This window comes from Gracilinanus agilis, chromosome 1 (assembly GCF_016433145.1).
Source record: "Gracilinanus agilis isolate LMUSP501 chromosome 1, AgileGrace, whole genome shotgun sequence".
Lineage (NCBI taxonomy): Eukaryota > Metazoa > Chordata > Mammalia > Didelphimorphia > Didelphidae > Gracilinanus > Gracilinanus agilis.
The window spans coordinates 552,684,377-552,704,411 of record NC_058130.1 but is presented as its reverse complement, the minus strand read 5'-3'; the positions used below and the strand labels follow the sequence as shown (position 1 = coordinate 552,704,411).

The following is a 20,035-nucleotide window of genomic DNA, read 5'->3' as shown; positions in this document are numbered from 1 at the left end:
CTTCCTTCTTTCCTTCCTTCCTTCCTTCCTTCCTTCTTTCCTTCCTTCCTTCTTTCCTTCCTTCCTTCCTTCCTTCTTTCTTTCTTCCTTCCTCCCTCCCTCTTTTAAACCCTTATCTTCTGTCTTAGAATCAATATTGAATATCAATTCCAAGATGGAAACATGGTAAGAAGACTATCTTTTAAAGTGTTGTACAAACGAAGTTATTATTATAATTCAAGGTACTCAGCTATCCTTAATATTTACTTTTTAAGATCACGAAATATGAATCTTAAGATAAATAACTAATGTTCTGAGACTGGATCTCTAGAAGCTCAACAGTAATTACTCATTCTTCTTCCTTTTGCAGTTTTAGTCCAACTTGTCATCTGGTTGATGAGAATGATTTCCGTTGTGATGCCTGCTCTCCAGGCTATGAAGGACCATATTGTGAAAAGTGAGTTGAGACATCATTCTGGAATTTTTTTCATGTTCATTTCTTTAATTCTGTAATAAATCCCTGATTTCATAAGCTACATTTAATTTGTAGAAATTAACCATGCATTAATATAATAAGTACAATGCCTTAAAGTGTAGGACATAGAGACATCGTTAATGAAATCACCTAGGAGACAATTTTAATTTGATGCGTGCATCGCCAACTATGAATACTAAGATATAAACAAAGTCCTTAATTTTTCAACTTTACAAATAAAACCTTTCCCACTTAAAAAAATATCCATTCCTTCCCCCTTAGAAAATAAACATTAAGGAAAATAAAAGAACCCTGCATTTTTTTGGATTGCCCTTTTTGGTTGAGAGAGGATTATTAAAACTATAACTTCCATTCTTCAATTATTTTGAGATCCTATGATTTCATCTGTGTGAGTAATCCAAGCAGGTCTCATTCCCTTCATGCCTCAGCACAGGGTCTTCATAAGTTGATGTGACCAAAATAAATGTATTATCTATTGCTTAAACCTTAGTTCTGCTGTCCCATCCATAATAAGCCTGCCATTGGCATCACCTCTAAGAACCCAGGGGTGGCTCCTCTGTTCCATGATGAGACATTTGAAGAGGACTTTAATGGAAGAAAGCTGTTAGAAGTTACTAATCTGAATTGTATATTTAGGTGTGGTTGTTTTTTTCTCTCTCACTCTCTCTTTCTTATAGGTGTGGTTCTGGCTATTATGGAAATCCTTTCATGATAGGTGGTAGCTGCCAGGCGTGTGACTGTGATCCAAATGGTTCCGTTCACAATTTATGTAACACCACATCTGGGCAGTGCATCTGTAAGCCAGAGTTCTCGGGCCTTGCCTGTGACAAATGTAAACAAAGACACGTCCTGGTGGATCTCCAATGTGTTTGTATGTATTTTTCTTTTATGTTTAAAAAGTAATTCTTATGCTCAATTCAATGGAGAAATTTATAAAGAATAGAGCAGTGGTGATGGCATGATATATCTTCAGGATCTAGAAAGGGATTTTTTTTTAAGCTAGTCACATTAAAAACTACATATAAACGAAACAAAACATTAAAAAATGTTGTTATTCTTAGATTGGATAGGTAGGTGGCACAGTGGATAGAAAAAAACCTCCATTTTCTCATCTGTAAATATTAGCTAGAGAAGGAAATAACAAACTCTACTCTAGGATCTTCTCCAAGACAACTCCAAATGTCCTTGATCGCATGGTTCAATGGGGATGTGATTGGGAATGTAGACTCTAAATGATCACTCTATTGCAAATATTAATAATGTGGAAATAGGTATGGATCAATGATACATGTAAAACCCAGTGGAATTGCTCATTGGTTATGGGAGGGGAGAGGAAGGGAAAAAACATGAATCATGTAACCATGGAAAAATACTCAAATACTCTAAATTAATTAAATAAAATTTAAAAAAGAAAACTCCAAATGTGATCATGAAGAGGCAGACAAGACTGATGACTGAACAAATAAATTTTAGATTAATATTGAACAGTTTCATCTCTGTGGAATATTTTTTACTAAAGAAAATGGTTTCTAGAGTAATGACACTTATTTACATGATGTGGTAAGTATAGTTTTTGGACTTGTACTCTAGAAGGCCTGGGTTTAAATTCTGTCCTTAGGGGTATCTAGGTAGCACAATAGATAGAGCAGCAGGCTCAGAGTTAGGAGGACCTGGATTCAAATCTGGGTGGGCTCAGATATTCACTATAATTGTATGACATGATGCCTAGCCCTTGCTGTTCTATATTAGAATTGATACTGAGCGAGAAAGTAAAAACTTTTACTCAACTCAACTGCTCTACACCTCGGTTCATTTCCATTAAAAATCTATTAAATTTTAAGTGTGGGTTGTTCTGCCTTGATAATGGAGTAAATTTCCCACACCAATGAAATCAGAGCTGCTGTACAGCCTTCTGGAAAACTATCAAGTTGCTGCTCATATTTTACTCATTTTTATAATTTGTACTATGAACCTATTAACAGTGATCTATAACAATGAAACAAAGGCTCAGTTATTTCCCCGGAGGAAAAACATCTACGTGTAGCCATCTGTGCCAACCAAATTTCCTATAGATTTTGCAACTTGATATTACAGATTTTTTGGGAAGACATGATTTACCAAAAAAAAAAAAAATTCCAGGCAGAAGATTTGAGAGATTTATTTTCTCCAAGATAGTAACAAAGTCTTTGGAGACAGTGGAAATAATATAGGAATACATGGTTCTAAATTCAGACTCATCACAATAAGGAATTTTCTATGATTAAAAAATATTTTCAGTAATCTGCTGAAAAATTGTATTGCAATATCTCTAGAAGACTTTAAAACCTATAGCCTAGTCGTGAAAAAGAAAAGAAAAAGTTTCAAAATTAGTTGGAATTGGTCAAATAGAAATTCAGCATGGTAGAAGCAACAAATACTGATATATTGTGGCAAAAGAAAATCCCAACCCCTTTTTGTGTCAATGATTTAACCATAATGTTCATTTCAATGTTTTGTCTTTTCAAGCACATTTAAAGATCTTTGTCCTTCCCAAACCACTTTGAACTAACTTTTCAAACATCTTTTCCCTGTAGCTTGTGATGATGAATGTGTAGGTGAATTGTTAAATGTATTGGATAATGTCACCGATGCCATTTCCCATATGAATTTCACTGGCATCATTCAAGTTCCATATGAAATTTTATACAACCTGGAGAACACAACTAGAAATCTCAGGGTAAGTACTATTATTTGGATACTAATAAGAATAACTGGGGAAGAAAGACAGACATATTGCTACCTCAATTATATTTACATCGGTTAACAATACCAATAGGAGAGAAGATCCATGCAATTATATAATCAATAATTGTCCACTAAGGAGCTAAAGTGGGGGGCAGTGGCTAGGCTGCCAGAACTGGAGTCAGGAAGATTCATCTTCCTGAGTTCAGATGTGACCTCTGACTTTTACTAGCTGTGTGACCCTAGGCATGTCACTCTACCTGGTTTGCCTCAATTTCTTCATCTACAAAATGAACTGTTCACAAATGGGGTCATGAAGAATTGGACCTGATTAAAATTGACTGAACAGTAACAACAAATTGTGCACTGGCCTAGGATGCTTGTTTGATTCCATACGGAGTAACTATATTAGACAGATTTCATGTTTTCTGGGACCTGAAAATATGAAAGAGGAAAGGATTTGTCTCTTTAAATTTATCTTTCATATTAAAGTCCTTTCTTGAGGCTGAAGATTATCAAAAAAAACCTTATTTTTCATATTAAAGTCCTTTTCTTAGGCTGAAGATTGCCTTTTGGGATATAATAGTAGAAGACTCTTGAGTCAGAGATAACTGAGTTTGAATCCCGATTTGGAACTGGTCATTCAGTCTCCCTGAGCCTCAATTTCCTAATCTGTAATAAAAAAATAAAAATCTTTGAATTAGATAACTCTCTAAGGTCTCTTTGATCTCAGAATACATGCTCTCATTGTTTTCTAAGCTTACATCAGAAATCCAGTTGATACTTAAGAATATAGTCATCTCTTGGAATGTGCCTTTTCCATGATTTTTATAGTTTACATAATCTCGTGTTAACTAAAGAGTGAAATTAAAGCAGATGTTTTCTTAACAAATATCCAAAGTTCTTAAATAACCAAACATGGATGAAAGCTAATTTATAAACTCAGAAATACTAAGTAGATAAAAATTTTCAGAAATGTTTAATTTCCCCTTACACTGATGTATACAGGACCAACAATTCTTAGGCTCTCTATTGTAATTTAATTTTGCGTTAATTAGAAGGTTAACTCTCTTGTTATAAATGTTAAATACTGATATGCTTGAATCTAGTCTAGTTACCTTAATGTCCTTATGAGGCTTTTTCACTTAAAATTTATTTTTTGAGGGGCAGCTGGGTAGCTCAGTGGAGTGAGAGTCAGGCCTAGAGACGGGAGGTCCTAGGTTCAAACCCGGCCTCAGCCACTTCCCAGCTGTGTGACCCTGGGCAAGTCACTTGACCCCCATTGCCCACCCTTACCAATCTTCCACCTATGAGACAATACACTGAAGTACAAGGGTTTAAAAAAAATTTTATTTTTTGATATTTCTGCATAGTCAAAAGAATCAATTTTTTATAGAATTTTTTTTGCCCAAACTAACATTTAAATTATGGAGAGAAGGATTATTTGTATGGAATTGTGGTATCATAATTTAAAACTGACAAGAGAGCATAGTTAAAAAAAGGACTTCAATTTTTCTTTCATTATTAAAATTCTATGAAAAGACTATCTTAACATGAATCTATTAAAAAACTAGGAACTTTTAATGAAAAAATTTATTTTTAATTTATTCCTTTTGCTCCTTGTGTAGTTATCAATAAGAAATAATAAAAAACTGGTTTCACTAGAAAGAGCAAACAAACAAGTTGAAGATATGTCAGAAGATTTACATCACTTTGAGAAAGAGGTGAGTCATGAAAACTCTTATTCCTTCCGTGATAGCCATGTAATAAGCATTTCTGGACCAAAGATGTTAAACTCAAATAGAAGTGGATCACTGTGGACTACATATTACTTAGAAAACTACAAATTAACATTTTATTTATGTTATTTCAATTTTTTATTTGTCTTGTTATATTTTAATTTGGCGTGGAAGTTTTTTTGAATGTTTGAATTTTGACCTCTGTCCTAGAAGATGTTGCTTAACTTTTATTTTTTAAAATTTCAGATTATTTTCTTGTAGTAGAAATAGCACTTCGCTTTTATATAGAATATGAAAGTTTTTATATAGAAACTTGGCTTTTCTTATATCACCAAGCTGTGACTAGATGGATACCTTGGGCAAGTCACCCATATAATCCTAGAATTTTTTTCTTTATCCTAAGTCCCTAAGAAGTCATTTAGGTACTTGGGGGCAGAGCGATTAAAAGACTTTGGAATCAGAAAGACCTGAATTCAAATTCTACTACAGACATTTACTAGTTGTATGATTCTCTCTGTGCCTCAGTTTCTTTTTATCTATAAAATGTTCACTTACCTCCCAGTGTTGTGGTGAAGTTAAAATATTTTGTAAAGTGTTTTGCAAACCCTAAAATATTATATAAATGCTAGCTATCATATAATCTATTACCTTCATTTTAGATATGAAAAAAGTCAGGACCAGAAATGTTCAGTGCTGTACTTAAAGTCTTTCTCCAGTTTCAGTGTACTTATTTGTAAAATGAGCTCTCTGAAGTTCCTTCCAGCTATATAAAGTCATAGTCCTTGTTTGTCAGGGGGTGAAGGGAGGTATTTCACTTACTCTAAGCCTCAGTTTTAATTCTTTGTAAATAAAGAGAATATAATTTCTGCATAGCTTTATCTACCTCAGAGAGAGGGCTATGTTGGGGAATCAAATCAGATAATACACGAAAAGCACTCGGTATAACAGAGAAATAGAGGGATAAACAGGGAAAAAATAAGATGGAGGAAAAATGTGAATTCAGAACTGGAATCCCACAATATGTTGCCTACAAAAGCAGAGAGACACGTAAAGGTAAAGAGCTGGAGCAAAATCTACTATGCTTCAGCTTGAAGTTTAAAGTAGGGGGTTAGAGATTATGATCTCAGACAAAGCGAAAGTGAAAATTGAGATAATTAAAAGATAAGGAAATTACATACTGATAAAAGGAACCTATTTTGTTGTATTCTAGAGCAATTATTAAGGGAATCTAAGAAAAGGTGGCAGCTGGGGGGCTCAGTGGATTGAGAGCCAGGTCCAGATCTAAGCGGTTAAAATCTTGCCTCAGACAGTTCCTAGCTGTGTGACCCTGGACAAGTCATTTAACCCCCATTGCCTAGCCCTTACCACTCTTCTGCCTTAGAACCAATACACAGTATTGATTCTAGGACAGAAGATACAGGTTTCTTTAAAAAAAAAAAAAAAAAAGAATGGTTAAACAACAACAAAAAAAAAAGAGTCTTATATTTGATCCTAGAGGCAATAGGGAGCTGCTGGTGATGAATGAGTAGGGGAATGACATAATTATATCTGTATGTAAGGAAAATTAATTTGACAGCATTGTTTGGGATGGACTGGAGTGGTAAGAGACATGAAAAGGGGGGGGGGACCATTTAGGAAATTGTTAAGTTGAGAAATGTTGAAGAGTCCACAATAATGTAGTAATTATTTAAGAGGAGAAAATTGATCTGCTACAAGAGAATGTTGTGAAGGTAGAAAATTTGACAATGGATCAGTCTGGGAGATGAGAGAGAATTAAAGAGTTGAGGATCATGTCAAAGTTACCAACGGGAGACTAGAAGGAAAACACTGTATCCCTTGAAAAGAAATAGTAGAATTTGGTAGAGTGGAAGATGTACATTTGTTTGTTTTTGTTTTTGTTTTTTAAATTAAAGCTTAAACATTATGCTTACCATGATTTTTTTTTTATTAGCTCACTGAAATAGTAGAGAGCAGCCAGTATTTGAATGGCGTCGCTGAAGACATAATAAACAAGACTCAAGATTTAGCCACACTTATTCAGAGAGTGAAAACTACTATAAATGGTAGGATATATAGTATCTTAATTTTGGAGTGTATACCTTCTTTTAAAAAAATCAATTTTATTGTATCTCAAAGTAGCTGTGAAAAACAAAAACTTCACTATACTCCCAACCTCATTCATATTTTTGACAACATCCAACCAAGATAATTAGTTTTCATTTATTTGAACTTGGCACCGTGATTTAGTCAGGATATTAAACCTTCCTGAGTCCCTTCTCATTTTAGCAATCTAAGCAATCATGTTATTTTTTGTCTTTCTGAGATCATTTTAATTTTACATGTTATTAAGAACAGAGTAAAGAAACAAGGAACTGTGTTATACCAAAATGAGGCATTAGGTGGCAAAAGTAAGCTAAACATATGACTAAGAACTGTGATTACTAGAAATAATAAGATCAGATCTTATTGTTATAATGGTAGTAATGATTTTCCCGTGCTGTTGTCAGTTAATTAACAGTTCAGCTCATTTCCTTCATAGTTATTGTTGAAGAAGCACAAGTCCTAAATGAGACCAATAGTATACAGCTGCCTGATGCTACTCTGCAGAATATGCATGAAGACATTGCATCCATGCTGGAAACTGTACAGAAAAGGAATCTCACTCAATTATACCAAAATGCTACTAATGAGCTCAAGTAAGTCTCAAAGTAAAAGTTAGAATCCAAGCAATCATATATCAGCCTGAAATCTGTTTCTCTGAGTATGAAGAAGAAGGAATAAGAAATTTAAAAAAAAATAAGCAACAAATTCTTGTTTAGGAATAAAATAAAAATATTTGAGTTAGAAAGTAAAGAAAATTAGGGGGAAATGACAATGAAATCTAAACATTTATCACATGCTAATATTCATATTAATCACAATAAATAGGCTTTGGACCACATTTACAAAGACTTACATGATTTTCTTTTAAAATATAGAAATTGGGGGGCAGCTGGGTAGCTTAGTGGATTGAGAGCCAGGCCTAGAGATGGGAGGTCCTAAGTTCAAATCTGACCTCAGACACTTCCCAGCCGTGTGACCCTGGGCAAGTCACTTGACCCCCATTGCCTACCCCTACCACTCTTCTGCCTTGGAGCCACTACACAGTATTGAGTCCAAGACAGAAGGTAAGGGCTAGATAGATAGATAGATAGATAAACAAACAAACAAACAAACAAATAAATAAATAAATGAAATATAGAAATCATGTGGAGACTTTAGTGGATTATGAGATCTATTTGTTGGGGACAACAACCCAGGACCCTCCGGTCTCTAAGCTGTGACTCTACTGAGTCACCAAGCTGCCCCCTAAATTTCTTATATGTCATAGAGCTCTAGTCATGGAACCTCAGCATAAAGGAAATGGGTGCCCACAAAGCCAACAAATATACTTTACCAGAGATATTTCGTTTTAGGCTCAGAATCAATAAAAGCACACAATTCATTTGTAGTAACAGCAAAACAAGATATGCATTTTTGTGGTTAATTTCCAAACTTGATATGTTCATACAGAGAGACGCCCTACTACCTTCTTCTAAAGACAGCCATTTATATTGATTGATTGTATTGTTTATTTTTTTAACAGAGCTTCCAAGAATTTATTGTCACTAATTCAGAAGGATTTCCAGAAACCACTGCAATATCTAGAGAATCTAAAAGAGAAAACAAATAAACACTTTGCAGACTATATCAATAAGCTAAAGGAAGCACAAGCTTTTGTTGATGATGCAAATGCCAAAACCAAAGAGGCCAACAGTCTTTTGCAAATTAGCGCAATTAATTTAGAAAAAGTAAATGTAAGTTTGATTAAGGTTTTTTACAAACTAAGAAAGCCTACTCTAAAATTTCATTGATCATTTTATAATGAATCTGAAAATAAACCCCTTTGAATTCTTCTTACTAACCTCAAATATAAAATTAGATTTTTCTATTCCTTGATTGGTTTACTATACCAGTATATAATATAAGTGTTATTGTGTTTATGTCCTATGAAACACTTATTTAGTTGGCTTTAAGAAATTCTACATGGAACTTGGAAATAAAAGGTTTTAACCTACCCAAACCCTTCAGATTTAAATGAATACATACACATATGTATATTAAAAAATGTTAATGCAATTAGATATGAATGCAAAATAGGATTAAGTAAGCAAAATTGGGAAAAAAATGATTTTATGATTTCTTTTAAAGGAAAAAAAACTGCATGTTTTGGAAAAACTAAATTCATCACTTGTCTTCATTGAGAAGGGGAAAAAACTGTTGGCATTAATCGCTGATTTTGCAAAAGATGCTAAAAATACTACTGAAGTAAGTACTGCCAATATATTGCTTATGGGAATATACCTTTATACATATTTAAGTACTCATATGTGCATATTTAAAATATCCATTTGTCTGTATAGATGCTGGAGCTTCAACAAGATGAACTGGTGTTCTGGAGTGCCAAAATCAGACACCATGTAGACGAATTAGTCATGCAGATGGCCAGAAGAGGAGCCCTTGATCTTGTCTATAGGGCAGAGGATCACGCTGCTGAGCTAATAAGACTGGCAGATGTGCTAGACAGGTAAGACTATGAATTACTGGTTAATTTTTAAATGGATAGGCTTATCTTTTTTTTAATTTTGTAAAATATGAGGAGACTTTTTAACATTTACTCTAAATTTATTAAATATTTTAATATTTATTTTAGACATTTTATAAAAATATTTATATATCATATAAATTACATGTTGTATTAATTACAAATTTTATTTATAAGATATTAAATATTTATTCATGGAAATTTAAGTATGGCATGTCCTTTGGAGATTACACTCCTAAATGTCACCTGCATAGGTAGGTAGGGTTCCTAGAGTACCAACATATTTCTTGTCCTTCTAGAAGTTTCTGATGGACTCTATGGGGCTAGGAAGTATTTTTTTTTTGAAGCTGTTGCCCAGGAGTACTTACTGGTAGGCCTTACACTGCCCCTCTCCCTATTATTGATTTATTGATTGATATCAATTAGCCAGGCTTAATTAGCTTTTAGAAAGGTATTTTTGCCAAGGTAATAAAGTAAGGACAATTGATAGAAAATGTCATTCAAAAGTCTAAGACATTTCCCTATGAGTATATACATAGGTCAGGAGAAATGGGCTCAAGCTTAGAAAGCATGTTTGTCAAAGGGAAATCCTTTTCCTGGAGTCCTTGAGATTCTTCCCTTTAGATATGGTTTAAATTCTTTGCTGGGCTCCTCGAGGAGCCTTGAACTTGCTTCCTCTTATCATATCTAGTCCTCCTTTCCTGATAGAAATACCTCCAGCTAGTGCTCTCTCAGAGATTCTGCTAGCTTCCCAATATTAAATCATCCAAATCCTCAGACTGGAGCCTGGACCCTCTCTCCTTCACAATGCCTTCCTCCTAGCAAATGTGGAGGAGAGGGGACTGAGATATTCTCCTCCCAGCCCATGCTTGAGTCCCCAGTTCCAACTTACTGACTTGTTTATTGAAGTTCCAAAAGATATGACTCAATCAGTCCACCAAAAGGTCTTGTGCAACCCCAGGCTGGCTCATCAAATGACTTTTAAAACATTTAAGTTGGTCAAGAAATTTTTTTTAACAGGTGAAGGATATATTGGGCTTGGACTGGAATCCAAAAAACCAGAGTTCAAATTTGACCATAGATATTTACTAGCTGTCCCTGAGCAAGTCATATTACCTCAGTTTCCTCAACTATAAAATGCAGATAACAATAGCACCTCACCTCCTCTCAAGGCGTGTGTGAGGCTGAAATGAAATATCTGTAAAGCACTTGGCAGATGATATATAAATGCACATAGTCTGGAGCCTATGGCTCATTCAACAGAGGTGTCCAGGCTTTGTTCATACCTAATGAACAACTGAGATATGCTTTCACCTGGATGAGGTATCCAGGGTGTAGCATCTTGTCATTTATTTTAAGTGATATAAGATGATTATTTGAACTACCTCCCATCTTAGACTAGGGATGTAGTATTTCCTCCTAGTTCTTACTGATCCTTAACATCCTTACACATTATTTATACAAATTTCATCAAAAATGGGTCTTAAAGATTTTATTAACTATTTGATGAAATTTGCAAGTCCACAAACGATAATGTTGCTTTTCGAGTCGTTTTCAATCATGTCTGACACTTCATGGCCCCATTTGGGGTTTTCCTGGCAAAGATCATGGAGTATTTTTTTCATTTTCTTCTCCTTCTCATTTGACAGATGAGGAAATTGAGGCAAACAGGATTAAGGAACTAGAAATCCAGTCACGTTATCTATTAAATATCTGTCATATTTGGACTCAGGTCTTACTGATTCTAGATCCAGTGTTCTGGACCACTCACTGCACCACTTAGCCACCATAAGTAGTTCTAGAACGGCTACTGTTTCAAGCAGTTTTTAAAGCTCTTTGGGAGGACACAAAATAAATGAAGCCATTACCCTTGCCCTAAAAGAGCTCCTACTTCAGGTTGATCTTATGCTGTAGTCTTATGTGATATACCTTTGGGCCAACCCCATTCAATGTTATTTAACATTCCACTATTTTGGTTAACTACTTTATGGATTTTTATTCATTCTATTTCCCTAGAAAAATATAAAGAGTCCTGAAATATAAATCTTACCAGTCATTTTGGCCCCAGTATGATTTTCCCCTTTTTTTCTTCAGACCATTTCTGAGAGTTTATCTTGATATATTGGATAAGGGATTAGGAGGTTGTAAGGAAAGGAGAGGCACCAACACATCAGGGAAGGGCACCTAAAGGAGATCTTGGGGCTCTACCTGGATAGTTACAAAATCATATACTTATTTGTGTGATATGAGCCACAGTATATCACTGGACGAAATTAGAATTTTTGTGCCACATGATTTCTTCACTCTCTTCATCCATCCCTTAAAAAAAGATGAAAATGCAAGGATAATCTTACTGTATTTACAGCCAAGGTAAAGTCTTGACTACTTAATGTAGGAATAATAAAGGAAATTGAACTCAAAATACAGATCACTGCCATCTTGTACTTATAGATCATTGAATTTTACCAGTCAAATGGTCACTAGTAATAAATGCTGATGTTGTTTTGGGGATGAATGGCCTCAGTAACCTTGGAAAGAAAATGAAGTGAGTTACACTGCAGGCCTAGGGGATGTGTTGACTGTCAGATTTCATTTTCTAGATAGGGAGTAGTATGAAACTGTACCGTCCACCCATTGGAAAGTTCATAAATGAATTGTTGCTTACTGAAAATGAATTCCAAGTGATTGAAATATTAACTGATAAGCCAAAAAATATCTCAAGTGAATCCTATCAAATTAGGACACACATTTTGAATGATAAATCTTCAGCAACCTTATATGTCCTTAGCAGAGTTATTTGAAAACGTATGAGATAGATAAAGAATATAGAAAAGACAATAAAATCAGTATTTTTATGCAGGGTGCATTCTTCCTTCTCATCCACTATTCCTTACCTATTTGTATGCTAAGGGCCTAGAATAAGACGATGAAATATAGTGGTTCATATAGAGGTAAGAGTGTTGGGCAAAAAAAGGAAAAATTATGGCAGAACAGTAGGACCCTACTGCCTTAGATGAAGTTAAAAAAATATTATGGCTAAGGAGCTGGGATCATAAGAATTGAGGGTGGTCCTGTCCTTCCCCCTCCAATAACATTTAACAAACTTATTTTGAAAAATGATGTTGTTACTCTTCAGTCATGTCTGACTCTGTGTTGACCCCATTTGGGGTTTTCTTGGCAAAGATACTGCAATTGTTTCTCTTTTCCTTCTCCAGTTCATTTTATAGATGAGAAAACTGAGGCAAACAGGGTTAAGTGACTTGCCAAAAGTCAGCTAGAAAGTGCCTGAGGCTACGTCTGAACTCAGCTCTTCTTGATTCCAGACCCAGTGCTCTATCAGTTATGCCACCTAGCTGTCCAGAAAAGTGTTTAAGAGCTTTAAAATCAAGTCAGCTAACATTTTTAAGAGCCTATCAAGCATTAAGCTAAATATTAGGAAATATACAAAGAAAGTCTTACCTCCCGTGGAAATTAATTCAGTGCCAAGTAAAATAGTTTAGTGGCAAAAGAGGGTTCAGGACAGAGTCTTGGGGGACACCATGGTTAGTAGGGTGCTCTCGGATGATCCAGTAAAGGAGACTTGAGGGAGGAGGAGTCAGGCAAGTAGGAGAACCAGGAAAGGGCATTATCTCAAAAACCTAAGAGAGAGGGGAAGGATCTAGGAAAAGAGGTTAATTAACAGTGTCAAAGGCATCAGAGCTCTCAAGAAGGATGAAGATTGAGAAAAGGCTATTCCATCTGGAAATTAAGAAACACTTAAGTGACCCTGGGCAAGTCACTTAACCCTCATTGCCTAGCCCTTACCACTCTTCTGCCTTGGAGCCAATACACAGCATTGACTCCAAGACGGAAGGTAAGGGTTTAAAAAAGTTTTCATAGGAGAGATGGTAAAAAGATCTTCACTGGAACAATATAAGATTAAAGAAAAAAAAAGATGGACCAACTACAGAAAAACATATGTAATCTCTTTTCTCTACTTTTGTCCATGCAGTTCCAAGAGGTACAGAAAAATAACCTAATTTGTTGAATTCATCCCCAAGAAGAAATGGTTAGAGGAAATTTAGCCACTGGGTGGCTCAGTATAGGCAGGGGAGATAGGTTGAAATCTACATTGGTAAAGGAATTGTAATACTTATTAGCCTATAGATACTTTCAAATATCAAAATAAGTAGAATAACAAAAAAGATGATCAGTTTATGCTTCTTTCAATATAAGGTTTATTCTAACAACAATAATCAAAGACCAAACAAACAAAAATGGCANGAAGGAAGGAAGGAAGGAAGGAAGGAAGGAAGGAAGGAAGGAAGGAAGGAAGGAAGGAAGGAAGGAAGGAAGGAAGGAAAGAAGGAAAGAAAGAAAGAAAGAAAGAAAGAAAGAAAGAAAGAAAGAAAGAAAGAAAGAAAGAAAGAAAGAAAGAAAGAAAGAAAGAAAGAAACACTTAAGCATTTATAACTTTTGTAAGCCAATTTTGTCAGCTGATTTGCTTGCTTAATATGTTGACAAGAGCTTTCTAATTTAAATCTGCAGGGGTCTCACAGATGTAAAAGATATTTCTCTTAATGCGACAACTGCTGTCCATGCCCATTCCAGCATCCAAAGCTTTATTGAAGATGCAAAGAACTTGGTGGAGGAAGCTCTAAGGAAAACAGAAATTACAAATTTGGTAAGGAAGAACCATTGGGCTTTAAGGTTACAACAGTTTTTTGCTACTTGGGACATTCTCTTCAGGAACATTCTATGAAATACATAATAGTTTGACTAAGAACCTCAAATATGTGCTTGGCAGCATATTTCTTATATATTTTATAGATTTATATCAGTGATTCCCAAAGTGGGCGCTGCCGCCCCCAGGTTGGTGCTGCAGCGATCCAGAGAGGCGGCGGTGGCCACACTTTTTTTGTGTTACATTCTATTCTGAGTTCAATAAATAGTTTCATGATTTCCAGGGGGCGCTAAGTAATATTTTTTCTGGAAAGGGGGCAGTAGGCCAAAAAAGTTTGGGAACCACTGATTTATATCATCATGAAACACTTTTAACTGGATAGAGTTAAAGTACACTACTACCTATAGTTATAATATAGTTAACTGGCTATATTTAAAATATAACTGAGTTTATTAAAATAATAAAAATTACTAAAAGTTACTGGGGAAATTATGATGTAGCTATCATTCATATAGCGCTATATTTTGCAAACCATTTCTTTTAACCTATGAAATATCATTAGCCCCAATTTACAAATGAGCACACTGAGAACCGAGAGCAGGTTAGTGACTTGCACACAGTCACAAAGCTAATGCCTAAATTTGGATTGGAAGTCAGGTCTTCCTAACTCTCAAATCCAAGACACTATCCTGCTACTTTCCTATAATATGACCATTAATCCCAGGTAATATTCAACCACTTCTCATCATGCCATAGATTAATTTTATTTTATTGATGACTGATTTCTCTTCATGAATTTTTAAAACCTCTTCTTCCCTTATATTCTTACTTCTGGGATAAACTGGGCTGGCAATGTGGCATATACCTGGGTTCTGATTAGTGTGAGTAATGAATTCCCCAAAATGATCATATATATTCAAATTTGAATTTATTTAGGGTGTTATATTTAAGTTATAAAATTTGGTCACTCATTCTAGCCTAATAGAAATATTCAGTACAAATTCAAGTAATGTGACCACTTTAGGGTATTCATTATTCTTATCATGACCTAGCTTTGAGTCAGAGTAGAAGTCTAGTACTGATTCGCAACTCTTTATGACCCCCATTTGGGGTTTCCGTAGCAAAGATACTAGAGTGGGGTTTGCCATTTCCTTCTCCACCTCCTCTTACAGGTGAGGAAACTGAGGCAAACAGGCTGCTTATGACTAATTCTCTACAATTAATCATTTGATTCCCAAGAGCTTTCTCTCACTTCTATCTAGACAACACGATCATATATTTACAGTTGATTTCAGCAAGTAAGCTTCTTTTAATAATATAATTACTGTGTTCAACAAGGAATTGCTCACATGCGTTTATTATGTTTGGCTTGATCCTGTTTTTCAGACAGTGGAACCCCTTGTTTCTCATGGGAAAATAGCTCTCCAGCGTGGCACAAAATTTCTAAAAGAGGCCCATAATCTGGATGGAAGAACTAAAGGTCAGTCTCGTGCAATGAGGTCAAGATCATTGTAAAAGTGAACAAATTTATGGATGATCTATGAAAATTCCTTTTGCAATTCCTCCCTCCTCCTGAAGAAAGAAGAGGCCATGCCTTTTTTGATGATTAAAAAGTCCCTCTTTCCCATTTCTAGGGTTTAATTGAAAAAAATCAACAGCAAACTCTATTTAATAAAATCATAGTGCATGTGTCTGTTAAACTATGCATTCATCTTTCTTTGCAGTCACTGTAATCCATCTTGATAATTACAGAAAACACTGAGTTCTTCCCATGCTGAGCTCACAGGGCCTTTATTACCTGTCATTCTTTAAGACATTTAATCATATTCATGGTTGGTTCTTTCTTGTATACTGTCCTGCCCTATTCTTTAATTGTTTCATAGGTGTAGGTACTGACTCCCCAACAGAATCATAATCCTCTTCCAGGTTAGGAACATTCTATTCTTGCTCTGTTGAGCATAATAAATTGGTCCTTATTGGTTGCTTTATTTTCGACTCTATAAACATCAACTGAGACACAATATTATTATTAATTCTATTTCCAAAGGGCATTTCTTCACATACATTAGATAAGTTTGATTATATTCAATAACTGTTTGGTTGTTTTTCAATCAATCATATCTCTTATTCATTATGGAAAAAAATAGCCTTCAGAATGCCTACAAATATGTATTCCAGATCTTTTTTCTAGAGTCTAACTTGGTGTTAACCTAGACCCATATATAGGTGCCCAGGACACACACTCTATTTGAATTGCATAATGTTCATTTTTTCATTGTTTTTAATACTATCTGAAGGTCTACGGAATGGTCCCTCTAGATATCAAATTCACATGCCACCTGAATTTTAGGAAACTAATATACTTCATTTGTCATTCCTTTGAGAAATTTAGCAAGTGAAAATTACTTTATGTTTGAAGACCATTTGAAAATGAGTTGTATATCAGGAGAAGCATACCAATTCTCATGACCTGGAATGTATTTAACACCTTAACACCTCTTTTAAATGTGAAACCCATCAGAACATTTTTTTTCCCAGAAATGGGCAATGAGTCATGATCAAATCTGTCTCCTAAACGCATCTCTTTCCCATAATGGAGCCTCAGGCCTACTGCCTTCACCCATGATTGGATGAACAGTACAATGAAAATAACAATTATTTTCTTTCCAAGTGACAAAACACGTAGAATTGTTTATATCATTACAGGAAAAATAAAGAAAGCATTGAATATGAGCCCTAGGAGAAAATGGAGGGGAGTTATGCCCTCAGTTTATACAAAAACAAAGAGTATTTCACAGCCTGTGAAATACTGAATGTCATAGCTGTTTATGTTTAATTCAGAGCTATCATCCCAAGATAATGCATTTCGTCAGTGATTTAGTGTTATAGAGGCCCCTTAAAATTCAAATGTGATAGTCTGTTATAAATAAGGGGTAAAAAAAGGAGAAAGGATTTAAGAAACTTATCAAGGGAATAAATAGGATTCCTGGTAGAGGGGCAACAAGATTAACAATTTTACCTGTTTTCTTTAGCCTGAGGGATAAAAAAATTTCTAAAATGGAGCAGAAGTAGAAAGAGTGGGCGGCATGTAACAATTTAAGTTCTTGAGAAGCAGTATTTCTTAATTTTTAAATACATTATTAATTGACTGGTCTAACCTAGTCAAGTGATTCTTTTGATAATTAAAAGACCTTCAATCTCCTGGGCCAAATGCCTATATGCTCTTTAGGGAGCTCATTATTCACCTCCTCCCTTATAGGTAGCCCAAGATATCTCCAGTTGGTAAATAGCTAATTAGGAGACAGTCCATCAAACTCTCAGCCCTTCCCCTCACTGATAGGTGACAGTATGTCAGATATGAGGGAAAAGAATCCTAGTAAAAGCTTCCTGTTATTCAGAATTTGTAAAAGGAATCCATTCCTTTGGATTCCTAAGAACCAAGGAAACGCAAAAACCTCTAGACTATATGGTGCCTGTGATCCAAAACCCTGGCACAGGAATACTCTCTGCTCTCCAGGAATTGTATTGGGGTCTTTCTAATCTTCTAGAGCCCTGATGCAGAAATTAATATAATACATTAAAAATAAGTTCTCATAGAAAGATTATATAAATTAGAGGGAAGAATCCCAGATGAAGCTTTTTTTTTTAAATTATCATTGCTGGTAGGGCACTTGTACCGTGCTGAACGTTCTCTTCATCCATGGTAGGTTTTATTATTATATCAGAAATCTCAGACACTTCTTAGCTGAGTGACCCTGGGCAAGTCACTTCACCCCCATTGCCTATCCCTTACCACTCTTCTGCCTTGAAACCAATGCATAGCATTGATTCCAAGACAGAAGGTAAGGGTTTAAAAAAAAAAAAAAAGAAAAGAAATCTGCTTCCTTCTTGGTGTCTAAATACACCTCTAAAAATTTACATTCACATACTCCATCCTCAGCTAATCCTGTAGTTGTGAGAAGAGTAGAAACAACTTCCTTACCTCTGCATACAAAATAGCACCCCATTTCTTGATAGGTGGGACACTAGTGAATCTGGGAAAGACTTGGAGAATTTGTACTTCCCTCATAGGACGTATCTTGCATACTGTTGAGACCTGATTAAATTTTCAGGGGAGGTTTGATTAAAGGCATTGCTAGTGAAGGGCTCTGCCATCAAAGTTAGAGGGACTCAGAAGATCCATTGGTTAATTTCCATAACCAGTAATGGAAGGCATGTAAGCTTTTGGGGAAATAGTCTTAAGACATGGAGGAAGCAGTTGGGAGGCTCAATGGATAGAGAGCCAGACCCAGAGATGAGAGGTGTCCTGGGTTCAAATTTGACCTCAGACATTTCCTAGCTGCGTGACCCTGTTGTGAGTCACTTGACCCTCATTGCCTGGTCTTTACCACTCTTAGAACCAATATTTAGTATTGATTCTAAGGGAGAAGGTAAAGGTTTTTTGTTTTTGTTTTGTTTTTTTTTTGTTTTTTTAAGACTTCTAATGATCCTGGGACAACTAAATAAAGCATTTACTTTAACAGTCGATTTTGGATGAAAGTTTAGTGAAAAAATTAAGTAAAAGTCATGTCTTTTTGTTGCTCTGATAGGTGCTATGACCAAAGTAAATGAACTGAAGATGAAGGTAAACATATTTCAGGATCGTACTCATAAACTTACCAAGCAACTTAATGATTCACTGGTGATGCTTGGAGTGATGATGCCTGATGGTAAGTGAGAGGGATTTGTCCTGATTTAATGAAAACCTTCTTATTGCAAAGCTATTACCGACAAGCATAATGAAGTCCTGTCTGAAGCCTGATTAAGAACCCTTGTTGTAAATGAGATTGGAGACTGATTTAGTATCTTGCTTTAAAAGGAATCTGAATTGGGAGTGATGATATTCATTTTCTGTCAAATGAAGTAGAAGAAAAACTGCTTTGTGATGCTAGAATCTGTATTCTTAAATACAAAAGACCCAAGTCATAGATTTTTATGTAACCACTAAAATTGCTTACCTCCCAAGTTTTTTACTTGTTTCAAAATTTCAAGGATCCCTGATTGCATCCATATCTAAGCTCCATATACTAATAATCCATTCACATATGAGCAGATAGATCATCAGTGGCTGCTGTAACTCAGAAAAGTTGTTGCCCAATGGCCAAAGTTATCTGTTCATGGAAGACATGAGTCCATAATTAAAAGATCCATCTACATATTTTTTTTCAGTATAAATAGATGTACCAGGAGCTATGATATGACAGCTTAGCTTTGAGAATCCAGGGTCTCTTCTGTATCTTAGAAGCATTGGAGTGAGACTTTGGGTAAAGCAGTAGTCTTTTTTCTCTAACAACAACATTTACAATTGACATTTTCTTTAATGTTAGATTGTAAGTTCCTTGAGGATAGCCACAGTGTCATTATTTTTTTGTTGTTCCTTCAAAGCTGAGCGTGTGCAAACACTCGATAAACGTTAAGGGCTAAGAAGAGCAACAGACACTGCTTTCAAAAAATTTGCAATCTAACATGAAAGAGAATGTCAGTTATGTAGTAGATACTTAATAAATATTTGTAGGATTGATTTTTTTAATATGCTAAGTCTTATACACATCCTTGCATTTTATGCTACAAAAGGAAAGTCTCTCAAGGGATAAGAAGCTTGTTAAACTATCAGGAAGATAAAAAAAAATCCATAATACTGTTTTTTCTTTAATCATCAGTGGATTGCATGAGAATGTTAAGCTTGTCATAAATGTGTGAATTTCAAGAACTCCTGCTTTATGATCTCCTTTATTGAGGCAATAAAACATTCAGAAATAGACTTTTCATGTTCT

General features: G+C 35.1%; 1 protein-coding gene across 1 annotated transcript in view; it reads left to right on the top strand.

Annotated features, from left to right (window-relative positions):
* The window catches only part of LAMA1 (laminin subunit alpha 1), a 143,409-nt gene that overhangs the window by 92,409 nt on the left and 30,965 nt on the right, over positions 1-20,035 (top strand). Inside the window, exons 31-42 of the mRNA XM_044658067.1 lie at positions 350-436; positions 1,153-1,346; positions 3,049-3,191; positions 4,825-4,920; positions 6,887-6,998; positions 7,475-7,631; positions 8,561-8,771; positions 9,166-9,282; positions 9,378-9,541; positions 14,087-14,222; positions 15,609-15,702; positions 18,812-18,931. Coding sequence (XP_044514002.1) covers positions 350-436; positions 1,153-1,346; positions 3,049-3,191; positions 4,825-4,920; positions 6,887-6,998; positions 7,475-7,631; positions 8,561-8,771; positions 9,166-9,282; positions 9,378-9,541; positions 14,087-14,222; positions 15,609-15,702; positions 18,812-18,931 — 1,631 coding nt within the window. The remainder of the gene's footprint in view (positions 1-349; positions 437-1,152; positions 1,347-3,048; positions 3,192-4,824; positions 4,921-6,886; positions 6,999-7,474; positions 7,632-8,560; positions 8,772-9,165; positions 9,283-9,377; positions 9,542-14,086; positions 14,223-15,608; positions 15,703-18,811; positions 18,932-20,035) is intronic.